Source organism: Plectrocnemia conspersa, unplaced genomic scaffold (assembly GCF_051122295.1).
Source record: "Plectrocnemia conspersa isolate PC_06_02 unplaced genomic scaffold, ASM5112229v1 ptg000012l, whole genome shotgun sequence".
NCBI lineage: Eukaryota > Metazoa > Arthropoda > Insecta > Trichoptera > Polycentropodidae > Plectrocnemia > Plectrocnemia conspersa.
In genome coordinates this window covers 18,474,939-18,497,852 of record NW_028277176.1, presented here as the reverse complement: position 1 = coordinate 18,497,852, position 22,914 = coordinate 18,474,939, and the positions used below count along the sequence as shown (strand labels likewise).

The following is a 22,914-nucleotide window of genomic DNA, read 5'->3' as shown; positions in this document are numbered from 1 at the left end:
ATAGTAAGTGTAAGCTTATGCCACATTAGTTAAACATAAAACTACCTTTTTATGATGCGCCAATGATGTACTTGAAGAAGTGCTTGAATTTGGATTTGAATCTGAAAGCATTCGTTCTAATCTGTTGATCTCTTTATCCAATGCGACAACTTCTCTTCTGTAAACTTTATTTTGAACCTCGACTCTATATTGCAATTCTCTTTTGTCATCGGTCACGAATCTTCTTGTGTTACATTCTAATTTTAAACCCATACTTTGTATTATTAGATCGGTGTTGTCTTCTGAAATGAATTAAGTATTTAAAAAAAAAACTTTAAGCATATAAATTATCCTCATACCTTTTTTTAATATCGCTAATAACTTTGGAAGGAACAATAAGCATAACGTTGCCGTTGTCGATATTAATATAAGCGTTGTTATTGTAACATACGCCAGCGTTGCACGTTCAGATATAATATTGGCTAATACCACAACTATTCCGCTCGTAATTACAACGCTATAAACGCTGATTCCAATGTATTGAGAGTCGTTTAGTGCTGATATTTTAACGTGTCTTGTCTCCCATGCCATATAAACGCCGACGATCAGTAATAGGCCTTTGTAAACGTAAAGGGCTCCGAGCCAGCCGTTTGTATTTTGTGACCGGCATACTTCCACTTGCGGTTGATATACTACTCCTCTATCAACTGGACTTATTTCTATAGTTAGATTTTTCAAGTGACGCTCCATTGGATCGATCACGACCCAGAGAGTCACAATGAGGCCGTCGATCAGTAAAAGTGCACAGATTAACGATATTAATTGAGTGTCTTGTAGTAATTTGGTTTTGCATACTCCACTGCGATTCCTATGTTAATATTATATAAATAAATATTAATACTACATTAAGATAATAATGATTAAATAAAAATGAATATATTTACCCTATAAATATTCTATGTACCCTGTAAGTTTTGGCAAATATGGAGCCGAAAGCTAATGAAAAACCTGCTGATAGTAGATAGACTCGAGCCTAGTTGTTACAAAAATAAATATAAATCTTAATCCTAATCTAAGGGCAATACAATGGATTATTTTATAAATGGAGATATTTATAAGTATAACGTTTATTTTTTTAACAATACTTATGTAATAAAATAATGCTTATTGTATATAATATAAATGTGATACATACTGTACAAACAGCTGAGAATTGTATAATAGATGGTAAAGTGGCATAATCTAAACCGAGCAATCCAACAGCGGCATAAACCAAAACACAACCAACAACAGTCATGTTGTTTAATCTCGGTGATGATAATTTTATTGATCTTAAATACATAAATATCGTGAGTGTATTTATTAATAAATATTTAATTATATTATTATTACTTGATTTTTCTGAAGTGTAGGTTGAATACGAGAAAACCTAAGGCTAGTACTATTCCGATTATTGCCAAGGAGGTTACTGCTAAAAAGGCAGCCGGAGCGATGGTTTCAATTCTGTGCTTTAAGAGACGACGAGCTGCTGGTACTCCTCGCAACCAAGATACTTCATGGCAAACATTGCATTCGAAGTCTAATTGTCCGATGCCTGGCTCGAATAAAGCTATTGGTCGTGCTTCACCGTCTGAAAAAATATTAATAGTTTCATATTTCATAAAATGAGTGTCAATCAATTTATCATTGAGTTATATTAGGACATAAAATTAAAGTAAATTTAAATAAAAGCCCCCTAAATCAATTAATCATTTTTATGACCATCTACAGCAACTATCGACAAATTCAAAACAAAACATATCTTAAAGCATACTGTACTTACAATGGAGGGATTAGTCGATCGCAAGTGTTTTTCTTATGATGACGTGTGCGGACTGTCCATAAATTAGAAGGATTGAAAGTTAAAACCAGTGGTCGGGAATGCCTTGACAAAGGAAACTGTGCAAAAAAGTGAAACCTATTTGAACTCCAACGAAACGAAAGTCTAAAAAACGTACGAGGGTTAACAAATCCAATAACACCTCCAATATTTGTAATTGGCTATTACAGCAAAAGGGGGCAAGCACTAAGCTTCCCTCTGGCTGGTCAATAACATCATCAAGATTTTCAACTGAACTCTTCAACTTTGACTTACTAAGTACATACGAACTAGAACCTAATGAAATCACCAACCATCTACAGACTGAGAAGATTGAGAAGACAGATGCTTTCCTTTCAACGCCAACTCTGGTTCAATTTGACGTTCGAAATCGAGCTCAACCCGCTTCGGCGTCCATTAGGACTTCACGTATACATTAGTAACTAGGCAAAATTAAATTTATATAGAGCAAATAGTATAGGATTAGGCAACCATTTTAGCATTGCAGGCCACAATATACGTTTAATGCTAGTTGGAGGGATAAAAATAAATTTTGGTTTATAGGAAAAGCTAAAACTGATTCGGCCTCCATCACGAAAATTGTTAGTAATACTTAACACATAAACGCAGTATTTACGCCCATTTTCTGAAAACTTGATAACTTTTTGGTAAATGTATTTTGTTTCATTTTACTTTAAAAATTGCAATGCAAAATTAAAAAATAAGGTTTATTAGCATTTATAGCTCAAAATGTTTTAATCATATTTCGTAAAACTGACACTATTTTAAAAGAAAACGTCTTAGCTTATTCAGGCGCTAAGAGCATTTCTTTGTCTATTTTATTTAGTATATTGTTAAAAAAATATTAGCTTGTTTGTCGGCATCGTGACAATTTTTTGAGAATATTTTATTTAGCTTGATCAGTACTAAGCGTGCATATGTATGTGTACTACAATATACGAGAATGACAGCAATGCCAAGTGTACGCCTGTGTACAAACATAAAATAAAATGTTCTAAAAATAAACTAAATGGGTATTATTACTTCAGTAGGACACGTAATACAAGAGCTTCAACAAAAATATAATACGAGCATAAAAAATGGATATTAGCCTAAAATAGTATATTTTCAAAGCATTGCGTAACAATTATTACATGAAATGTAGCAGCCCTAACTTTCGATCAAACGGTTATCAGCAAATTAAGACAACCCTGAAATATACAATATTATTTTTGTACATAAAATAATACTAAATATAATATTTATGTTTTCTTCAACAAAAAGTATTCGAAAAAGGAAAATTTAATAAAAAAACAGCTTTAACGAAACGCTTGGGATAAAAATGATTAAAGAAAAGGTCGTATTAAAATGATATATCGTTTGGAGAATGCGTGTTAGATCATTTAGGTCGGCAGGCCAAGTCCGGCCCGCGGGCCGTAGGTTGCCCGTATGTGGTTTAGAGAGTAAATATGTAAGTTAATTTCAGCAGTGCTTCCTCAACTTTGTGTATGTACTTACATTTAATAACTGTGCTATTAGTTAATTTCTTAATTTATATTACTTTAACAGTGTTTTTATGTTCGTTCAAAAATGTTATGAATTGTTATGTGTTACACCGAATCGGTGAAATCGATTATTGCGTGAAATGGGCATTCGTTCATTCATGAATTAGGCAAATCATCTGTCGAATGCATGCATTAAGCTAATGAGATAGTAGCGCTCCGGTAATGTTTTAGGGAACTAAGTCAAATGCTATTTATTTTATTAGTGTCATTTATTTTAGTGTTGGTCAGAACAGTAACCACCACATGAATAACTCTCTGCAACGAATCATGGGGTTTCACTGTTCAGACCAACGCACGTTCGCTACCGCTTGCGAGCACATAACCTGTGCAAAATACTAGTAATTAAACTTGTACGTCGTCATATTTATAGTTTTAGAATCTAGACTTTTTGCCATTCTAAAAGAAGATCATCCTTATAGTTAATGATTCATTTATTTTTATAAAGAAAATGACATTTGGTCTAGTTACAAAAAGCACCAACGGAGCGCTACTATCTACTTTGCAATTCGCGCATTTGACAGATAATTTTCATGATTCATGAAGAAAGCAACAGGCTTGTACTTTCATGAATTATATAATTTTTTGCTCATGTCTCGCAATAAGCGATTTAACTGATTCGGTGAACATATGCACTCACAAACATAACATGTGACCAGCTTGTCCGTTCCTTCTATGACATTAATAAAAGATCTATTTGATTACCTTGAATCTGATAAAAAGCAGATGTTCCAACTCGATCCGAGCCACTAAAAGATACGGGACCCTAAAATTTCACAAATATATGTATATAAAGAATATTGCATAATCAATTTCTAAATATTAAGCATTCATACCGAAACGCCTAAAAAATTGAGGTGTCCTAACTGCTGCAAAAACTCCTCAGCCATATCTTTCCTGGTGTAATCAAAGTGTCCTAAGCTGAACACAGAAGTAGAAGGTATCTGATTCTTGAAGTTTTTGCCGGAAACCGCGTATTTATAATTGGCGGTCATGTTTTTCGGTTTCTTTCCATCGAATGGTGATTTTAGATCATCAGACTTCTTGTTCAGAGAAAGTATGTTTCTGGCGAAAAAGGCTTGAAAATTTTGCGATTTCGCCCAAGCAGTTTCGGCTCCCTGCAAGGCCAAAGCGATTGCCCAAACTGCGTCGTAAGTTTGCGGAGCGTAACGAGATAGGGGAGCGTCCATTGATTTCATCTCAGATACGAACATTTCGTTGGTCTGAAAAGGGAATTTGCATACATTAACGTGTCGGAAAGGGGAAATAATTAAATGTTTTTTTTCACATACCAATCCCGAATACGAGACCATTTCTTCTCCCACAATGCTATTGTGACTGGATACTAGTATCAGTCTGTTTACGGCCGAGGCCAAATTGCTTTGTGGGCATTCAGTCGAATTTTTCCACCAAGATAACAGAGGTGGACCTTGCAAAATCCATGCATAATCGGCTCCATACATACCTAGCTCGTAAGCCTAAACATTACAATAAAAATATATGGGAGTGTATATTAATGTATGTACATATGTATTTTTATAGCTAAGTTTCCATATCAACATAGGGTTTCTAATGTTTTCTCACAGTTCCTAGACAATTCGCCACACGGTTGATCTCGAGTTATTTGTAACTATGTATCTATAATATGTGTCTTAACTTTCACACGCCCATGCTATTCCGCTTAGTCAGAGAATTTCATAAGAGAAAGATGGGTGAGTATATCGGATCGTGAGTATATCCTCTTTTCTTTTGCAAGGACTCATTCGTATGTGTGCGAGCGAGAGGCACAAGTGCGTGTGACAGAGCAAGAGAGCTAGGGTAAGGTGTCTCACGCTCTGACTCACTCTGACGCACGAATCAGACGGCGTTTCAATCGTGCGTCAGTATTTGTTTGCCTGTCGTCAGAAGAGCTACGTCAAAGCGCAGAATATTCTTGCGCTTCTCAATTATTTTTCGACTTAACAAGTATATTTAATATATATTAATTTTAGTTTAAATAGTATTTATAGCGATGGACGAAAGATATAATGATTCCGATCCGTGTAGAATTTTTCTCAGAAAATCAGACGAAGATTATTGCAATTACGAAGTAAGTACTTTTCATATTTACATTTGAAATTATTATTTATTATATAATCAGTAATAACAATTGTTCATTATTTATAGTTCATATCAAATGTCAGATTCATCGGAGTGTAATGAAAACATAATGTAAGTATGATATCAACATATTGGTATGATAAAAAAATATGACATATATATATTATTTTGCAGGATTTTTTATATATTGAAGTCGGGGCATGTTAATTTTTATAACAGAACAAAAGGTGGAGTGAATATTATTGCGTACGGGCGACAAGGCGGTGGCCATTCAGAATATTTATGGAGCTCATGATACTATGGCTTTTAATGCCTATAAGATATGGATGCATAAATATTCTGAGCGGCGAATCAACGATCGATGCCGTCGAAAGTATTTCATACGCCTCCTATCGAAAGATTTAGTATAAAAACTGCGATTGAACGACAGGAGAATGTTTATTCGCATAAAGCGCAAAAGTCAGCGATAAAATTATTCGTGAAAATATTCCTACATCGTCTTCGCCTAGTAGTACTCGTAATATTGGACGAAAGCGTACATGTAGCTTTTGTTCTGGTAATAAAATTACGCATGTATCGTGTTTTGTTTGTTACAGAGCTGTGTGTCAAATGCAAAAAGTAATAAAGTGCCAGGATTGCTAGGCATTTAGATTTTTTTTAATTTATCATTTTTGTATGTTATATGTTTATAGATGTACGTTTTATTTTAAGTAATTTAGCTTTAATTTTTATTATTTATTTTTTTAATTTTTATTATTTATTTGTATATATTGTGTTTTATTGCGGACAATGACAAAAAGGCATAGCATGGTCTCGTTCTACGCTCGATTAAAAATATTTCGGTCTCTCGACAATTAATACGCTGGTATTGCATATTGATCTATTTAATGCCAGCTGCGAGAAGCTGGTCCGGTTTGTATCATTTATTATTTTATGATTTTACTATGTATTATTTTTTATATCACTTGATTTATATTTGTTTGTGTATTGTTTTTTAACCCGAGGTAAGCTGTTAAGTCATTATGATCTTAATTTCATTTAAATAAATTAATAAATAACTGTCTTTTAAAGTTATCTTACTGATACGCAGCAAAGGCTATTAGATATAAATTGTAATAAAGCAAATTAGCAAGCAAAGGGGTAAGAAATTATAATATGTGAAGGTTATTCGAAGATTATTTTTCAATTTAAACATTTTATTTATGATTTCACTTTTTATACCTCATTTATTATTCAAAATGATCATTATGAACCTCAATGCATTTGGCGAGCCTGGGAAGGAATTACAGTTCTTGACACTTCTTGACATTGTTAACGATATCAAAACATTTTTCTTTCAATTTTCTTAATGAGCCTGTCAGTGAAAACGAATAATATTTTATTTTTTTCTTTATCATGATAAATACTTCATCCTGCTTTAAATTCACATAATTTCACTTTTATTATATAAAGCCTTGTATTTTTACTTTCTAAATGATATTATTAAATACAAAATAATTTCTCATACATAATAATCGAAAATAAAATAATACAATATTTGATTAGTTTATATAATAAATGAATACTAATTTTATGTAATCTAAGTCGATTTAAAATACTAGTAAATAAAATAAATCAATACTAATATATAACCATATATTGAACCAAAATTAACTAAAGAGTAAAAATATAATTAACCGCTGAAAATGAGGGATTTTACCAAAGACTAATTTTAAAGAACAGTAAACTGAGCTTATCTTCAATTTAGGCATTATCATTAACGTCAATTCACTAATGCTCAACTTATAATATTAAAAGTAATAACGTAATATTTACTAACCTCGCAAAATATTTTCGGAGCCATTTCGTGCGAGAAGCTGCCTATTATTATCCTGGTGTCCAATTCCTACATAAAAAAATATACTTATAATATTAATAATAATTATAAGGTTGATATATTTTGTTAATTACGCTAAGCATTTTCAGCTGCTCCTTGAAGTCCGTTTCCGCAAACGTTATAGTGGCTGCACACGTAATATTTGCTTGTTCCAATTCGGTGACCAAATCGTTAACAGCCAAACTGTATATCTCTTCGTTTTGAGACAGAGCCGTCACAGTGTCCCAACCGAAGCGCCTGTAAATATTATACATAATAATAAAAACTCTAAATTGTAATTTTGAGTTTTCTATGTTTTTTATTTGGAAACAGAGCGCCATTTTAACTTGATATAAAACTGGTTTTTTTACCGTATTTTTGAAATGCTGCGAAAGTTGAGAATGAAACCGACCATTTCTACCTGTATCTTACAACCAAAAGGATGAAAAACAAAGCGTTTTTATCTCAAAACATATGTTTATGATTAGTTTTTCTATTTATTCCGTTTTAAAACGCGAAGTGTTGCAAGCATGAAAATGTTTGATTGTTTTTAATTTATTCATCAAAGTTTTTTTTTTCGGTAAGTAAACTTTATTTTGAAGTTATTTTTATTTTCACCCCTGATTGAGATATAACATTATGCCAATTTCCCTATTTAAAAAAATGTCTGTATACCGTTGCTAAATGAATCAAGAGCCTTTGTGTAACCTTTTTAACGTTAACCTTGGGTCTGCCTCGATAAAAAATATCTTATTTGCTTCTTTATAACTATATTTGACACTTTCTTAATTTAATTGTGTCACTTCCCATTGCATTACAACGGCCAATTTTAACAGCTAAACTCACTTTATTTTCGACTCGAAATCCATAAAACTGAATGTAGCATAAATATAATTATTTTATCATTAAAATTATATATAATATTTCACTAAAGCGTAAGCTGATATATCCACCGTTACAGAATACAAAAAATACGTTGAATTTCTATATTTCTATATTTCTATTGTCGAACTGAATAACGATAATGACAATTAGTCTCTCAACGTTTTGTGACATGCCGATTTAAAAAAAGTTCAGGTGGTTTATTTTTGACAATTATTATTCCTACAAAGCTTTCCACCCATGTAAGGATTGTGTTTGCCTAAGATTCAGACGTTATGTAAATATATGTTGAGTTATGGTAGCAGAACATTCATTTTTTAAAAACACAAAATAAACGCTCGGTATTGAGCGGTGCATGGCTTCATGCTATTGAGTGCAAAAAATCTCAAACAAGTCTGCCATATAAAATACATATATTAGAAAAAAAATTCAATATAGTCACAAAAATATATTTTTGAGTTACTCTTTGTTACTCAAAGGTTATAACGATGTTCTTTGGAACGACTTTAAAGAGAAACATTGCGATAAGACCTTTCTAAGAAATCTTGTAATCGTCTTCTGGCTTCCAAAAACCCTTTCTTTTGCCAAATACCAAATATAGCAACAGTAAGCCCCAAACCGTTGATTTTGGAATGTAAAGGAGAGTAGACAGAATAGTGGATTTATTTATTTTTGCCATGATGACAGGTGTTTTTTAAACCCTTGACTTGTTAGGCCACTATTCGAAAAGCGCTTGTCCTTGGCCGGCCGCCATCATTAAAGACTGCCGTATTTAAGGCATCCTCTGAAGAGGGCCCTAGCTGGCGCCGTTTATTGAAACATCAGCCTTATAAGATTCCTCCACAGAACAAAGCCTGCCTTAATAAGCTAGCAATGAGTTTGCGCCATTTTATTCTTCTGAGATGCATGAAACACTAGCTCCTAGATGGCGCGTCGCCGAGAGTCTGCGCCCCAATATTAATAAGTGCTCCGAAACTGAATCCCCAGTGACGTGCTCCCTGTGTAATATAATATAAATTTTGTTCAAATTTTAAAATGACTTGAATTACGTGACATCCAAAATCCCGAAAGAAAAATAAAGATGTATTGATCGGAAATTTCAGAGTTACCTTCTTAAAAATATTAATAAGCTAGATGATTTCATTAGTTAGGCAAATTTTTTTCAATAAAAAATATTTTATACATTTAATCATAATTTATCGTGGTTAATTTTTATTAATTTATTCAAGACTCACCTGATGAAAGCTATCCTTGCAGGATTGTGTGACGAATCAGGAGCAACAGTGCGGTAAAAAAGTGGAAATTCGCTTCTATCGCTCAACGCTGGCGAAGTTGAACCAAAAGACACCTGTTAAACGCAATAATGTATATGTACGTATATATTATATATCTTAAACCATTCACGAACCACTGAAGTTAAATTGTTAAAGCGTAAGCACAAATTAGAACCGAAAACTAACATCAAAGGAGCTTAATCATTATCGAAGCGAACGCGTTGAATCGATCGGAAGTGTTTCAATTATCAATATGCGTTTTTGTCACAAAGATAAAATAATATTGAAATAAATCTTGCTTTTTGCTATTATAGATTTTGTTTTTGAAAAATTTCGGAATAATAAATTATTTTTATTTATTTTTTACTTTGACACAATACTTAAAAATTACTTTTTAACTATATTTTATTAATAAATCCTGACTTTCAAGCTATTGTTAAAAAATTATAATTCTGTAAAAAAAAATCAGAGCAGTATTTTTGTAGTTATTTTTATAAAAGAACTAGGATAATGAGGCTATTAGTTATTTAAAAATGTTGGTTAGTTTAAAAGAACAACTAGTTGGGAATGCACTTCCATTTACCATTAATTGTTAACAAATCACATGAAACACTTATTAATAATACGCGGAAGACCGTCACAAGTTAAAGTAAAGCAAAGAGAAAGCAATTACGCATGGAGCTTCACCAAAAACGTAATAACGTTTAAAGCATTACGATTTATTAACATATGCTGACTATAAGCATCATCAAAAAACGAGGCAAAGAAATCTCGTTTGATGAAGATTTGTTTTATTCTTACAAGAGAAAGAAATTACGTAAGCTTAAAAGGGATATACATAGATAAAATCATTAAATGGTCATGGTTATTATCTCTAAGATAAGCAGTTTAAGAGCCAATCAGTCTTGAATTTGCTGCACATAAAGCAGCATTAAAAATAGTTGCTGAAGGCAAAAAATAGTTTGTTCATTTAATTATTTACTTCAATGTCTAAACTTCTTTGGGATGACAGACAATTATTTAAAAATATTTTGTTTCATTGAGAAAAAATTGCTGTCAGATCGTTTTCTTTCTATTATAGTTTGGCATTTTGCTTATCACAGCCTAGAATTATCAGTACGTTATGCTGTCAATGAAGCTTTAGAAATAAACAGATTCAAATACTTTATTGATTCACTTTACATCATATACCATGCTTCGGTAAAGAATAGTAGACAGGGGTGGGCTATACGGGCGGTCGCCCAGGGCACCAATTACTACGAATGGGGGCGCCATTTGATTATATTTCACACGGTCTCATCTCCTTGCTTCCTCAACAAAAAAAATCGGAAATGGTATTTGAAGAAAATATTCGAAACTACCTTTTTTAACTCTTGCAACAATATATTCTACTCAAAACAAAAAATCCTAGATGAATTTTAAACAAGTTTCCGCAATGACTCTTTTTTAGCTCTCTCAGGAAAATATTCGCAAATGACCTTTGTTTTTTCATAGTAGAGAGTTGCATTTATGTGCAGAAATACATAGGACTGAGCTGCTTAAAATTAGAAAAATTTAAGTACTCATAAAAATGCGTAAAGTTTAGGCTGTGTGGTATAATTATTAATTCCTCGTGTATCATTTTTAAATGCATGATCCTACAAGATATAAAAATGATAAATGTATTTATGATGGCTTGAAAAAAATATTACACCTACATATATTTTTTTGATCTAAGATTAATGTGTGATGCTCTACAAGAATTGTCAGAATTCAGTGTCGACCTATAGGAGCAAAACATGTAGGTGTACATGTACAAGGAAAATCAGAAAATAAAAACAATTTGGGCCCTATTTTTGCTACTGTACGAGATCTTCGATTTTGTGGGGTTTTATATTACAGAGAAATTTTTCATATTTACCTGTACGATGTTCCAATAGGGAACCACCTTTGCCAAACTTTCAGTGACTTCGGAGCACGCCGATCCCAACAGCATAACCATTCTCGTAGACGTCTGGGTGTAGAGAGCGTGAAAAAATCGATCAACTCCTACGCCAGGATCGCACTAAAATAAAATAAATTGCCGATATAAGAACCGTGATATATATCGGGGTTGGTTTCGTTGTCACATTGTGTTGATCGATAGTCTCACGGGGTAGATAAATCTTTCAGGGAGTATGTGTCAACTTCGTTGATAGTGCGTATAAAAAGTTTTTTCAATGTATTAAAGATGATGTATTCAATTTAATTTATCTATTATTGAAGTAATTTGTACCCTAATTTGAAAATTGAATTTTACGTACAAATTTGTTAAAAAGCTGATGTAATAAGGATATTTTGTATTCCAGGCCTGGCGCGAAGATAAAGCGCTCGAAGGCTAAATGTCTTATAATATATTACGCAACGTGAAAATGCTACTTTTCGGATTCTCGCCAATTTCGAAGAATATCAAAGGTTCATCCTGGAGGACACATAAAAAAGTGTTTACCTAAGCGAAAAGAGAAAACATGGACATTTTGTAAATTCGTCACTCAACATTCACTTTTGTAAGTCGATCTTTTGCCCTCATTGATTTTTTTATAGATATAGTTAAATATTTGTATTATATAATTGAATATAAATTTCAGCGGTCTTCGTATATTTGTATTAATTTAAAGACCCGCAGCTCGAGTAGTCATAACGTTTGCTCTCTTTTGAGAGATTTAATTTATGTATTTTCATCAAAGATTTTCTTGAATAATTTGAGTGACTGTTTTAAATAATTATTTTTAATTAGATAAATTATGCAGTATCTCAATAAATAATAAACTATACAGGAAAGCTACCGATTATAAGACAATTTTTTGATGAAGCACTTCCATTCATACAAATCCATTCTGAAGGATGATCGCTTGTATAATTCATGTTCATATAATTATAGTAACAGTTATTAATTTACCCTTTTCAAATGTGTTTCTACATATATACCCCCTATTAAGGCTGATTATATCACCCACATTAAAACGCTAGTGTAGTGAATATTATACATATGTAGAGTTTACAAGGAATACCTTAAAATATTTTCTTTCTGCTGCTTCCTTATCAACGCTGAAAGGGTGTTTAAAATTATTTTAATGGCTAATTAAAACGTAATTGCCTTAATAATCCACGTTCTTAATCCTAAATACCACTGTTCCATTATGATACAAATTTACTAATTCCGTCACTTAACGCATTTTCGTTATAATTTTATTTTCACTAAACCATAAGGTTCTGCCATCTTTTGCATATTTTAAATGCTCCCTTGGAATGCTCTAAAAAGCAAGTAATATTATACTCTATGTTTTCCTTTGAGAAACTTCATAGACAACTACAAAGAATATTATATGATATAAAAAATATAGATACCACATAAGGTTTCTGAAAGTGTATTATTAATAATGTCAATATAAATCGAAAGTATATAATATCTTGTAGAACAATTTTAGTTTCAAAATAATGGAATGATTGATTTTCTATTGCCACTTTTTTTTTATCTTTTTGTTAGATAGTGCTGTTAAATAAGCATTATTAACATTACAAAAAAGCACTGGGTACAACATTGAAAATACAAAAACGTCTATGAGTATATAATAATATTTTTTTCATTATAAACTTGATATGTGAAGTCACTTATTAAATGTTTAAGTGTTTCAAAATTTTGGTGAATCCGATAAAATATATATATATATATAAATAAATATTTTGAGCCACAAATAAAGAGAAGCACATTTCAACTTCAATTTATTAAGCATATCATTAGATTACATCTCATTGATATTCAAATTTATTTAACAGGGATGAAATTTAATAACAACATATAGAATAAACGAAGAGAATTTTCATATTATATTTTGATGCGATGGCAATATCGTTTTTAAAATGTCACTTCGGTATAAATAATACATATACATATGTATTTATAAGATGGTCGTTCTTGGTCGAAAAAGCATCTATCAAATTCAACTTTACGACACTCTTCACCTTGTTCTCGCTTCCTGAGGAAAAAATCGCTGATTTAGTTCACTTTGAGAGAAAATGCAAATTTTCAAGTGGCGCACGGATCAAAGAAGTGCACTCGAGCGACATTGGCGTCGACAAAGAAAATCCAAAAAAGAAAGTTTAATAATGATCTCTCTCTCTTTTACTCTGTCTATCTCGCTACACATGGAAGCTTAAAACAGGCTTTGAAAAACGTTTTACATTTACATATTATTGAGTAATGCATGCATAGTTAAATAAATTTAAATGTAAAAGCTTATCAAGCCCAATAATATAAGTTATTAGCTTAGTTCCCAGCATCGCCCGCATTTTGAAACAAGTTATATAATATTTTTTTGTTAAAATATTTTTATCTGCAAGCTCTTTAATTCCAATTAATGTATTTTTTTTAATTTTAACAAGTCGATGAATTGATTACAAATTAATATAATTTGTAATATCACCTTAGATAATGGTAGATTATTGAGTATTTAATAAAACTTCCCATTAAACAATAAAAGTCAGATGGAACTATTCTTTCAAAAAAATTTGCCATTTTTTAATGGTAATATGATAGGAAAAGTTTTTACCACATTGCTAGAAAAATGGTAATAAATACCAGGGGCATACTGTGAGATACATTTCCTAAGTGACGAGAGTGAGCGAGTTAAGTGAATATATTATCTGCTTTTTTAATATACATAAAAAGTTTTAATATTATATACAATACAAGGTGAGCCAAAATTCACATTATCTTCTAAAAATTTAGTAACTTTTCGTATTTAAAAAATATATTATTATTTATCTTTACCATATTATAAAAAAGTACTGACACTTGTAAATGCATCTATTTAAAATTTTACAAATGTGATTCAAAGAAAGTGTTCAATAATACTCTCTATAACTACGTGTAAAATACGTTTTTCTATTACTCGGATTTCTCCACGAATACTATTCTTTAATACAAGAAAAAAATCGAGGCTTATAGAAAAGCAATTTATATTTAAAAGTATCTTCACGAAAATACATCTGGAGCAGTGAGATCAGGGGAACGTGTTGAACAATAAAAATCAGAATTCATAGAAATTATTCATTCTAGTCTTTGTCATTATAATTCACGTGTAATCTAAGCAGCAAGAAGCACAACGTATAAATATCTCTGTATACATTTTTTAAACACTATTTGGGGGGGGGGTCTTCCATTTCGTATGAGATTCTTAATGCCCATGAAAACGCCAGACAAATGAAATAATTAAAAAATAATTAGTTTGAAATTAATGCATAACACTCTTGTGAGAACAATGAAGTGCTAATATTTAAAGCAGTGTTTAAAAAATTGTCAAGTTTTAAATGTTTTCAGTATACAATCAAATAGAATCGAAGTCACAGTTTGTGACATACGTAATACCCAACAGGTTTTCGCTGAAAGTTGACGGTGTCTCTTATCTGAGAATCCTCTATTACATATATGAGAGGTAAAGTACATAAAAGTTATTTTATAAATATTATTTTTCCATTTGAGCTCACCCATCTATATTATTTTATCATTGCCACGAAAATTTGAAAAACACAAGCAATTTTCGTTTACCGCAAAACTGAATTTAATAAATTGCCATTCTCGAGAGGAGAACATATTCGGCGGATGCGCTTTATATCTACATAAACAAAATATTATGTATACATATATATACACAACCATAAAAAATATTTAGACAGCGGGAAAAATTTTCAAGCGGAAAACTACGTGACAGGTTATTTGCGAAGCTCTCGCCTGAAAGAAGGGACGTATGTGAAAATAATAACGGTAAGGATTGATGAAAGGGTACCGTATATATGTACCTACAAGGTGATCTATAAAGAAATTTACTTTTGTACGAATATTTTTTTAGCGGTTTTTTGTTTTCTGAATTGGAGAAATTTCGCAATTACAGTACAAGGTTTGTTAACGTGTTATTAGACGATATTCATGAAATGTTTCAATAAGTTGATTTTAGGAATAGGTTATGTTAACTTTTTCTTACGTAGCATGGATTTAGACTTTCTTAATTTTTTAAATTATTTTAAGAAAGCCTAAATAAAATAATTTAAGAGAAATTAATATATACACACATTGTGTGTAACGTAGTTTTTAAACAATTTTTTGAGTCGCCCGGTATAAAAACACTCACACGCGTATAAAACATTACAAGTGCGAGGCTGAAAATCGGACAATAAATATATATTTTTTTTCAGCCGGCGAAATATTGCCGTCGAGAAAAATAAATCGTACGGTCGGCGTAATGAAACGGCGCCCTGTTTTCGCATTTTCGCGTTCATTTATAGGCTCATTCGCATTTTGGTCGGAGAGCACCAGTCAGTTTAAAAAATTGCGTGGTCATGGCTTTTTTTGATCTGAGCAATTTTTTTACACAAAAGAGTTTATGTTCGAACTAGTGCTATATTTTATGTCACTGATGTTACACGATATATCAGGCGACTTGAAAAGCGATAGCTGAATATATACGTGACTAACTAATAAATTTTCGCAATTAAAAAAAACTGGAGCAAAAACTCTAATCTAGACCTGTCCTGTCTTTTCTCTAACCGCATAAAAATGTAAAAACACAAATACAATTAAATTGGCTTACGCGAATTATTTTTATATTAAGTTCTAAAGGTCTACGTAAAAATAGCATATATATTTATCGACTTTAATTATTTAAAACACAATATTTTATATATGTATTAGTTTATTAGTTTACAATGATTTATATATTTTGTAAATATTTTTTATATTAGGGATAATTACAATACTTGAGATGCAATAATGTTGGTTTTGTAGGGGTTTTAACTTTTTTACCACCTGAATAATTATTTTCGGAGGTCATTCAATACCAACTCTTCTTGAAACAAAGCTCTTACAATAAAAAAAAAATATCTCTCGAAATCATTCGTAAGCATAAGTACCAGAAAAACTACTCTTTGTTAGTTAAAAAGTAATACAATTAGCCCGCCAACATCTCCATCTACAATTCGTAAGAGCGGTTTCGAACCAGTAATATAATATATACCACTTGTTCACAGAGGGACAGATGGGCATAGAGAGGCAGACGGAAGAAGATGTGACAAGAAAAGCACCAGAATAGACGCTAAGGTTTCACAACATCAGCGGAGCATCCAGTATCATCATAATAATACACAACCGGCGATAATTCTACTCGATACTCCAGCGAAGACTCTCCGACTTCCAAGATCTGCCATTTTACCTCTACCAAGAGATAGCAGCAGCTGCATTTCCATATATTATATGTGGTAAATAATATATGCTTATCAATAAATTTGTTACTAGATTTTCCGGCCTCTATTTTGGTTTCAATAATATATGCTTATTAACAAATTTGTTTATAAATTTTGAAGATATGATGCATTTAATTCCAAAGTAAATGTTCAGTATGAATGTCAATAGAGAAAGTCTCTTAAAAGTGATTTCTTGGTCGTATTTATATTCATAAGATTTTTTTTGTCCGACCGTTTTCAGTGGATTGACCAATTATATAATTGAAAATAACCATTAAGAAGGCAAACCCTAATTCATGCGTTATCTTTTCTTAAGGCCACTGATATTTTTTTTCTGATTTATGACAGGTACTTTGTGACTTAAGCTGTTAAAAGGTTTTCCACGGTGGTGTCCCATTTTAACAAATTAATAAATATGTTTTTATAAATATATTTCTAAATAAACTGCAGGATTTTAAAAACTTCAAGAGCGTTAGGTGTTGAAAAACAGCAGGCGCAAGAATTCTATGGCACAGAAAACAATAGATTTGTGCACAGGGCCTTTAAATGCATTAAGGTTTATGATAATATTCTCTGCTGATATATTTTGTAGTGAAACTTAAAAATGTTAGCAATGTGTAAATAACCCAAACAGATTTTGGTACAAAAATGACTTTTAAATTCATAAATTTACAACAATTTGCAGCTAATTATATATAATATTATATTTCAGCATATATTATAACAAAAAACAGCGTAAAGTTTTTCGTAATTTTAAAAATCGAAATTATAATCTAAAATATAACTAATTTTACTATTAAAAATAATAATAATTCCGGTTCGAGCTGCAGAAGTTAATTTTTAATGAAAATTATATAAAGCGCCCAAGCAAGACCATGCTAACTAATATTATAGTCAGAACTGTGTTATATTATCCACTAGACTTTCGAATGAATTCACTCACGTTGTTTCATAATGGCAAGAATGTATTAAACTAGGAAGGTAATAAGTTTTGATCTCAATGTATTTTGACATTTGGCTCTGTAGGCTTGCGCTTGATTTTTTTAATTTAGAAAATTACAACAAGAGTAAAATATGTTTCATGAATTTAAAAAATACAAATTAGTTAATTAGTGAATTTATTTATCGACAACATATAATAAAAGTCTTTATAATTTATTTATTAAATTATGGTTTAGAACTATTTTTTCAAATTTTTAATAATATCTATCATAAACTTTGTATTTCTGTTAGAAATGATAAAAATATAGGCTGATTTAAAAATATCTACACCTGTTTTTATCTCGGGATCTTCATATTAATATATTAAATATAATTAATTTTAATATTATTAAAAATATATTCTATTCCCAGATTTTGATTGTCTAAAAATATTGTACGCTGTTGGTATACTTTGAGTTCAAGCTTGTTATGTTTCAGCGCTATTATAAGAATAGCAATAACAATATTATCAAATATCATATATAACTTTGATGTAAAAATATATATGATACGATTATTCGTTTTTAAGTACACTTATTTCATGCTAGTAAATTTAGTAACTTAATTAAATCGTTGTGTACGCTGAAATTATTACAAGGAAATTGTACTTCGCTTTTAATATTTTTAATAAGTAATAAAACATAATTTTATACTCTACAATGTCAAAGACAGAACGAAAATTAAACGTTAAATTGTCTCGGCGTCGAACGCCTTCGGCGATATGTCAGAGATAAGTTTTATTTCTGTCCAAAAGTACACGCTTATCTTTGTTACTATACTTGCAGCAATAAAGATATTTTTTATATTCTAATATAATAAAAAATGGGGAAAAAGCTTCCACAAATTTAATTGAAGGGTCCAGGACGACGAACATTTGTTTGTAGCAACTTTTTGAAGCAATGCATGAAAACGTCACGAACCGCTCATTAAGTTTAATTATAAAATATTGTATAATTTGAGGTTTGTAATTTTTATTTATTTATATCAACATATGCACGACTTATTAAAAATGTATAATAATTGCTTTCGTTAAACAACACTCGTAGAATTGGATATACAAACAAAAATTATAATATTACAACTTTTATTAAATTAATAATGAGAAACATAACACTGGGCGCTATAATATTTTTAGTACCCAAAAACTCGGATACATTAGGGACAGACACACTCCAGGTTCGGAAGTGCTTTCAAGTTGAGGGTGTAAGTTAAAATATTCGAGTTTATCACAATCATAATATGATAACATTATTTGCTTCCACCATGAGTTGCATTTATTAAATGGATATACATAAATACAGTTTGTCTTATAATTGGATTTTGTTTGGATGAAATGCTGGATTGGGCGAATTGAGAAAAACGTTAAGTATCAACCGGGGAAAAACTTCTAAGCTGAACTCAATCATACTAAAAGGTATTCGGAATTGAGGCACTCTCTCGATACGTTATTGTATCAAATTAGTCCTAATTCTGAGCTTACATATAATATTATATACACTTTCGGGGCGAAACTTTTATAGACGATTGAAATTAGACGGCATTTGGACAGAATTTATTTGGGAAATAAAATTTGATACGATATTGAGCCGTAGAATAGCGATAAAAAATGTAATTCTGTATTGCGAATTACGGAAAAACAAATAGGATTTAGATAAATGTCTAAGCTTTTTTTATATACGTAAATCGTATATTTTTTATTTAAAATTAGTAATCATTTTTTTTATAAATAAGTAATTTTACTTACAATATTTTTTTGTATTGTGTATGAAAATAGATTGTCTTATAATTTGTTTATGTTCCTGACCTATTTTATGTACGCCTCCAAAGAAAAATAAATAAAGTAAACTGAATATTTATTCATATGTCATAATTTAATACGTAATAATAATAATAATTCACGACAAATAGTCACTTATGTTGTGCAAAAAACGTATGTATTTATATACAAGTTAAACACTTCGCTATCCGAATAATAAAAAACGGATTACAAAACCAAAAAAAAGAAGGCAAAGACCCATCTTGGGTTGTAGAGCCAATAAAAAAAAATAGAAAGATTTTTTTATGTGCCACGATGTGCAAAGTATGTCACTATTCTATGTTGTTTTGCTAAGTATTGAACTCTCGATACCGCGTAAAATTCTACCTGGGGTATGCACAATGCATTACAACGGAGTAAATTTGTATAATACCAACTAGGTTAGCCAATCAGACATTTTAAATACTTAAAAGTATTAACCAAAACACTGAAAGTCTGGGAATCTGTGACATTTATTTTATTAATTATAAATTAGTATCTGTAATATAATATTCAATCAATAAATGTCATTGCTATTAGAGACAGTTTTTAATAATCACGCATTTTTTTTATAAATAAAAATTCGATTGTCACTACCGGGGCTCGAACCCTAAACCTCAAAAGTTACTAGTCTGAAACGATACGGACTGCGCTATTCCGTCCTTATGACGTTCTTATTTAAAAAAAATACTGATTAATGTACGCTGACAACACAGAAATAATACAGTCTTAAATAAACTAAAATTAAATCATAAAATTGCTGACAAAACATATGTTTTATTAAATGGAAAATTAAAACTCGAGAAATATTTTTTACAGCTAACAAATAATCTTTACTAACCTCTTAAAAGTTAAAAAAAGAACATGCATTAAATAAAGGCAAACGTCAAATGTATAATAAGTATACATTTGAGAAGCTTCAATTTTCTAAACGTATCACAGAAATTAGCTGCAAAAGGCCTGCTGCCACTGAGACCCTAAAACCAATATTTAACATAAGATATGTATTATCACGGAATAAATGTAATTTTACTACAATATATAAACAGCTGATTAGACTTATAATAATATACACTTGCTCGGTATGGAATTAAGGTATTAATTATTTTTTTTATTAACCCCTAAGTCATTTGAATTAATTAATAATTTCGTCTCCAAAATCAGTAAATATAAATAGTCCAAAGTTAAAGTTAAGTATAAACATTAAATGCTTAGACATACATTAAATTTTCGGTAGCTCCAGTCCCTAGTAAATAGTTATAAATAATATAAAGCTTAATAATTTAAAATAATTAATTTTATTTTAATTCTTACTCTGTATCGTATTATTACTTTTACTCTATATATTTTTATGGTTACATATATCGACTGTTCCTGAAACATGACACCAGAGATATAAATAATACCTAAATAGTTGGAAGCTTTTATAAAATATATGTAATTCGCTCATAATGACGTTAGTCTACTACGAGTAAGTGAGTAACGTTTAAATGTTTTTTTTCTTAAAATACTCATTTATTGCTGAGAAATAATAATATACTACTAACATAAGCACAATAACAATAAAAGGTTAGATAAAAATAAACTTTGGCTAGACTTAACTTACTGCTCAAAGTCAAGAAATGCCTCTGCATTTGAAATACCACGCTTTACGTTATGAATATTATAGTGAGACAATCAGAACTTAATACCTTGGTGTCGTTGGTGAGCAGGTGAAGGTAATATCCAGGCAGAATTCTTCGTTGGTTCACGTGTCGGACTGCAAGTCTAGCTGCTGCCAGTTCAGAATGCCCTTCAGGTCTCTCGCCCCATCTGGTGCTTAATTCGAATAAACCCAAAAGCGATACTCGCCTGCCGTTGCCTGGTAAACACATCATACATGTATTATTTACAAAATTTAGTTTAGGTTCATATTATATATAGTATTATTGAACTAGTTTTAAATTAATTAATAAATACGCGAAATTGGTTGATATATGAATGTCATTTAATAGACATAAAAATGTGATCATGTGTATTAATAGGTTAAAATATAAGTGATATCTATGCAATAAGTGATGAATTTAATTAAATATTTATATGAAATATAAAAATGGTACTGTAAAGTTGATCCCTTGAATTATTATAGTCATAGTCATAGTCTCTCCACGTAGTCTGGTTTAAGTTTTTATTAATTTTATAAAAATGTGTGTAATGTAGAGAGGTGTTTAAAATATGTTAAGCTTTTTATTTGCTAATGGTTTATATTTAAGTTTAATTCAAAGTATATATAAAACCAAAACAACTAGTTTAAATTATTTTATACTAATAAAATAGTACATTAAAATTAATTATGAATAAAATTAAAATCACATTTTTTTAAATATTCATAATCATCCTAAATCTTAGTTTTAAATCAGTGAAACATATACTATACCATATATTAAATAATAATATAACCAATAAAAACATTTTTTATTAATAAAAATAAAATAAAATAAAATCTACGTCGTAAAAAATAAAAAAAAAACAATGCCAAATTTTGTGTTTCGTAGCAAAACAATTTTTTGTACCGTGTAATTTAATTAAAGAAGTAAACAAAATTATATTATTTTATAACTTAAAAACCCACGAAGTTTATAAAGTTTGTATCAAAACAAATAGTAAAGATAGCAATATTTTTGGGTGCGTTAATTAGTATTGTGAGTAAGATAAAAGTGGTTAAAATCCTTCACACAGTTTAATACATATAATATTATCTAATAAATTAATTAAAAAAATATAATTGTTATATTATATTTATTTTAAAGCACTTAAATTTATTTTATACCATCATTTTGGCATTAGTAATTGAAATTAACTAATGCGGTTAAAAGCTCTTTATAAAACTACATCCATAAATATTGGTAAAATAAATTGCCATATAAATATTTTATTTAAAAACAATGCTTTTCAAGCTGAAAAATATTATTGATATTAATATTTAATGCGTTAATTAAATTTAAACACTTAGAGTTATTTTTAAATTTGTTCATGTTATATCTAACTTACAATTACATATTTTTTAAAGCATAGCTTAGTTGAATAAAATATAAATTCATGTTAAATCAACTTCCTCAGAGAGTGCATAATCCCAACTAATTGAAATTATTAATAATTTATAAATCCAAATATTAAATACAAAAATAAATAAAATAGTCGCATTTGGAACGAGATGCGAATAAGTTTCGTATTTGATTTCCATCGAATTTGCATAGCGAAAATACATCATGTATCGGCTGCTGAAAACGGCAAGTGTAATCTTCGCGGTTTAAACTTCGTTACCTCTACGATGGAAAGAGGTTAAAGGTTACGCGACTTTTTCCTTTTATAATTTCTTTCCTCTCTCTGTGCAG

General features: G+C 30.2%; 1 protein-coding gene across 1 annotated transcript in view; it reads right to left on the bottom strand.

Moving 5' to 3' along the window:
* Positions 1-22,914, bottom strand: part of GABA-B-R3 (gamma-aminobutyric acid type B receptor subunit 3) — a 38,591-nt gene that overhangs the window by 1,648 nt on the left and 14,029 nt on the right. The window contains exons 3-15 of the mRNA XM_088200113.1: positions 21,232-21,401; positions 11,411-11,554; positions 9,472-9,584; positions 7,450-7,612; positions 7,319-7,384; positions 4,692-4,877; positions 4,236-4,622; positions 4,105-4,165; positions 1,372-1,609; positions 1,175-1,310; positions 924-1,012; positions 339-847; positions 46-281 (exon numbers count right to left, since the gene is read on the bottom strand). Of these exons, the coding sequence (XP_088056239.1) occupies positions 46-281; positions 339-847; positions 924-1,012; positions 1,175-1,310; positions 1,372-1,609; positions 4,105-4,165; positions 4,236-4,622; positions 4,692-4,877; positions 7,319-7,384; positions 7,450-7,612; positions 9,472-9,584; positions 11,411-11,554; positions 21,232-21,401 (2,498 nt within the window). The remainder of the gene's footprint in view (positions 1-45; positions 282-338; positions 848-923; positions 1,013-1,174; positions 1,311-1,371; positions 1,610-4,104; positions 4,166-4,235; positions 4,623-4,691; positions 4,878-7,318; positions 7,385-7,449; positions 7,613-9,471; positions 9,585-11,410; positions 11,555-21,231; positions 21,402-22,914) is intronic.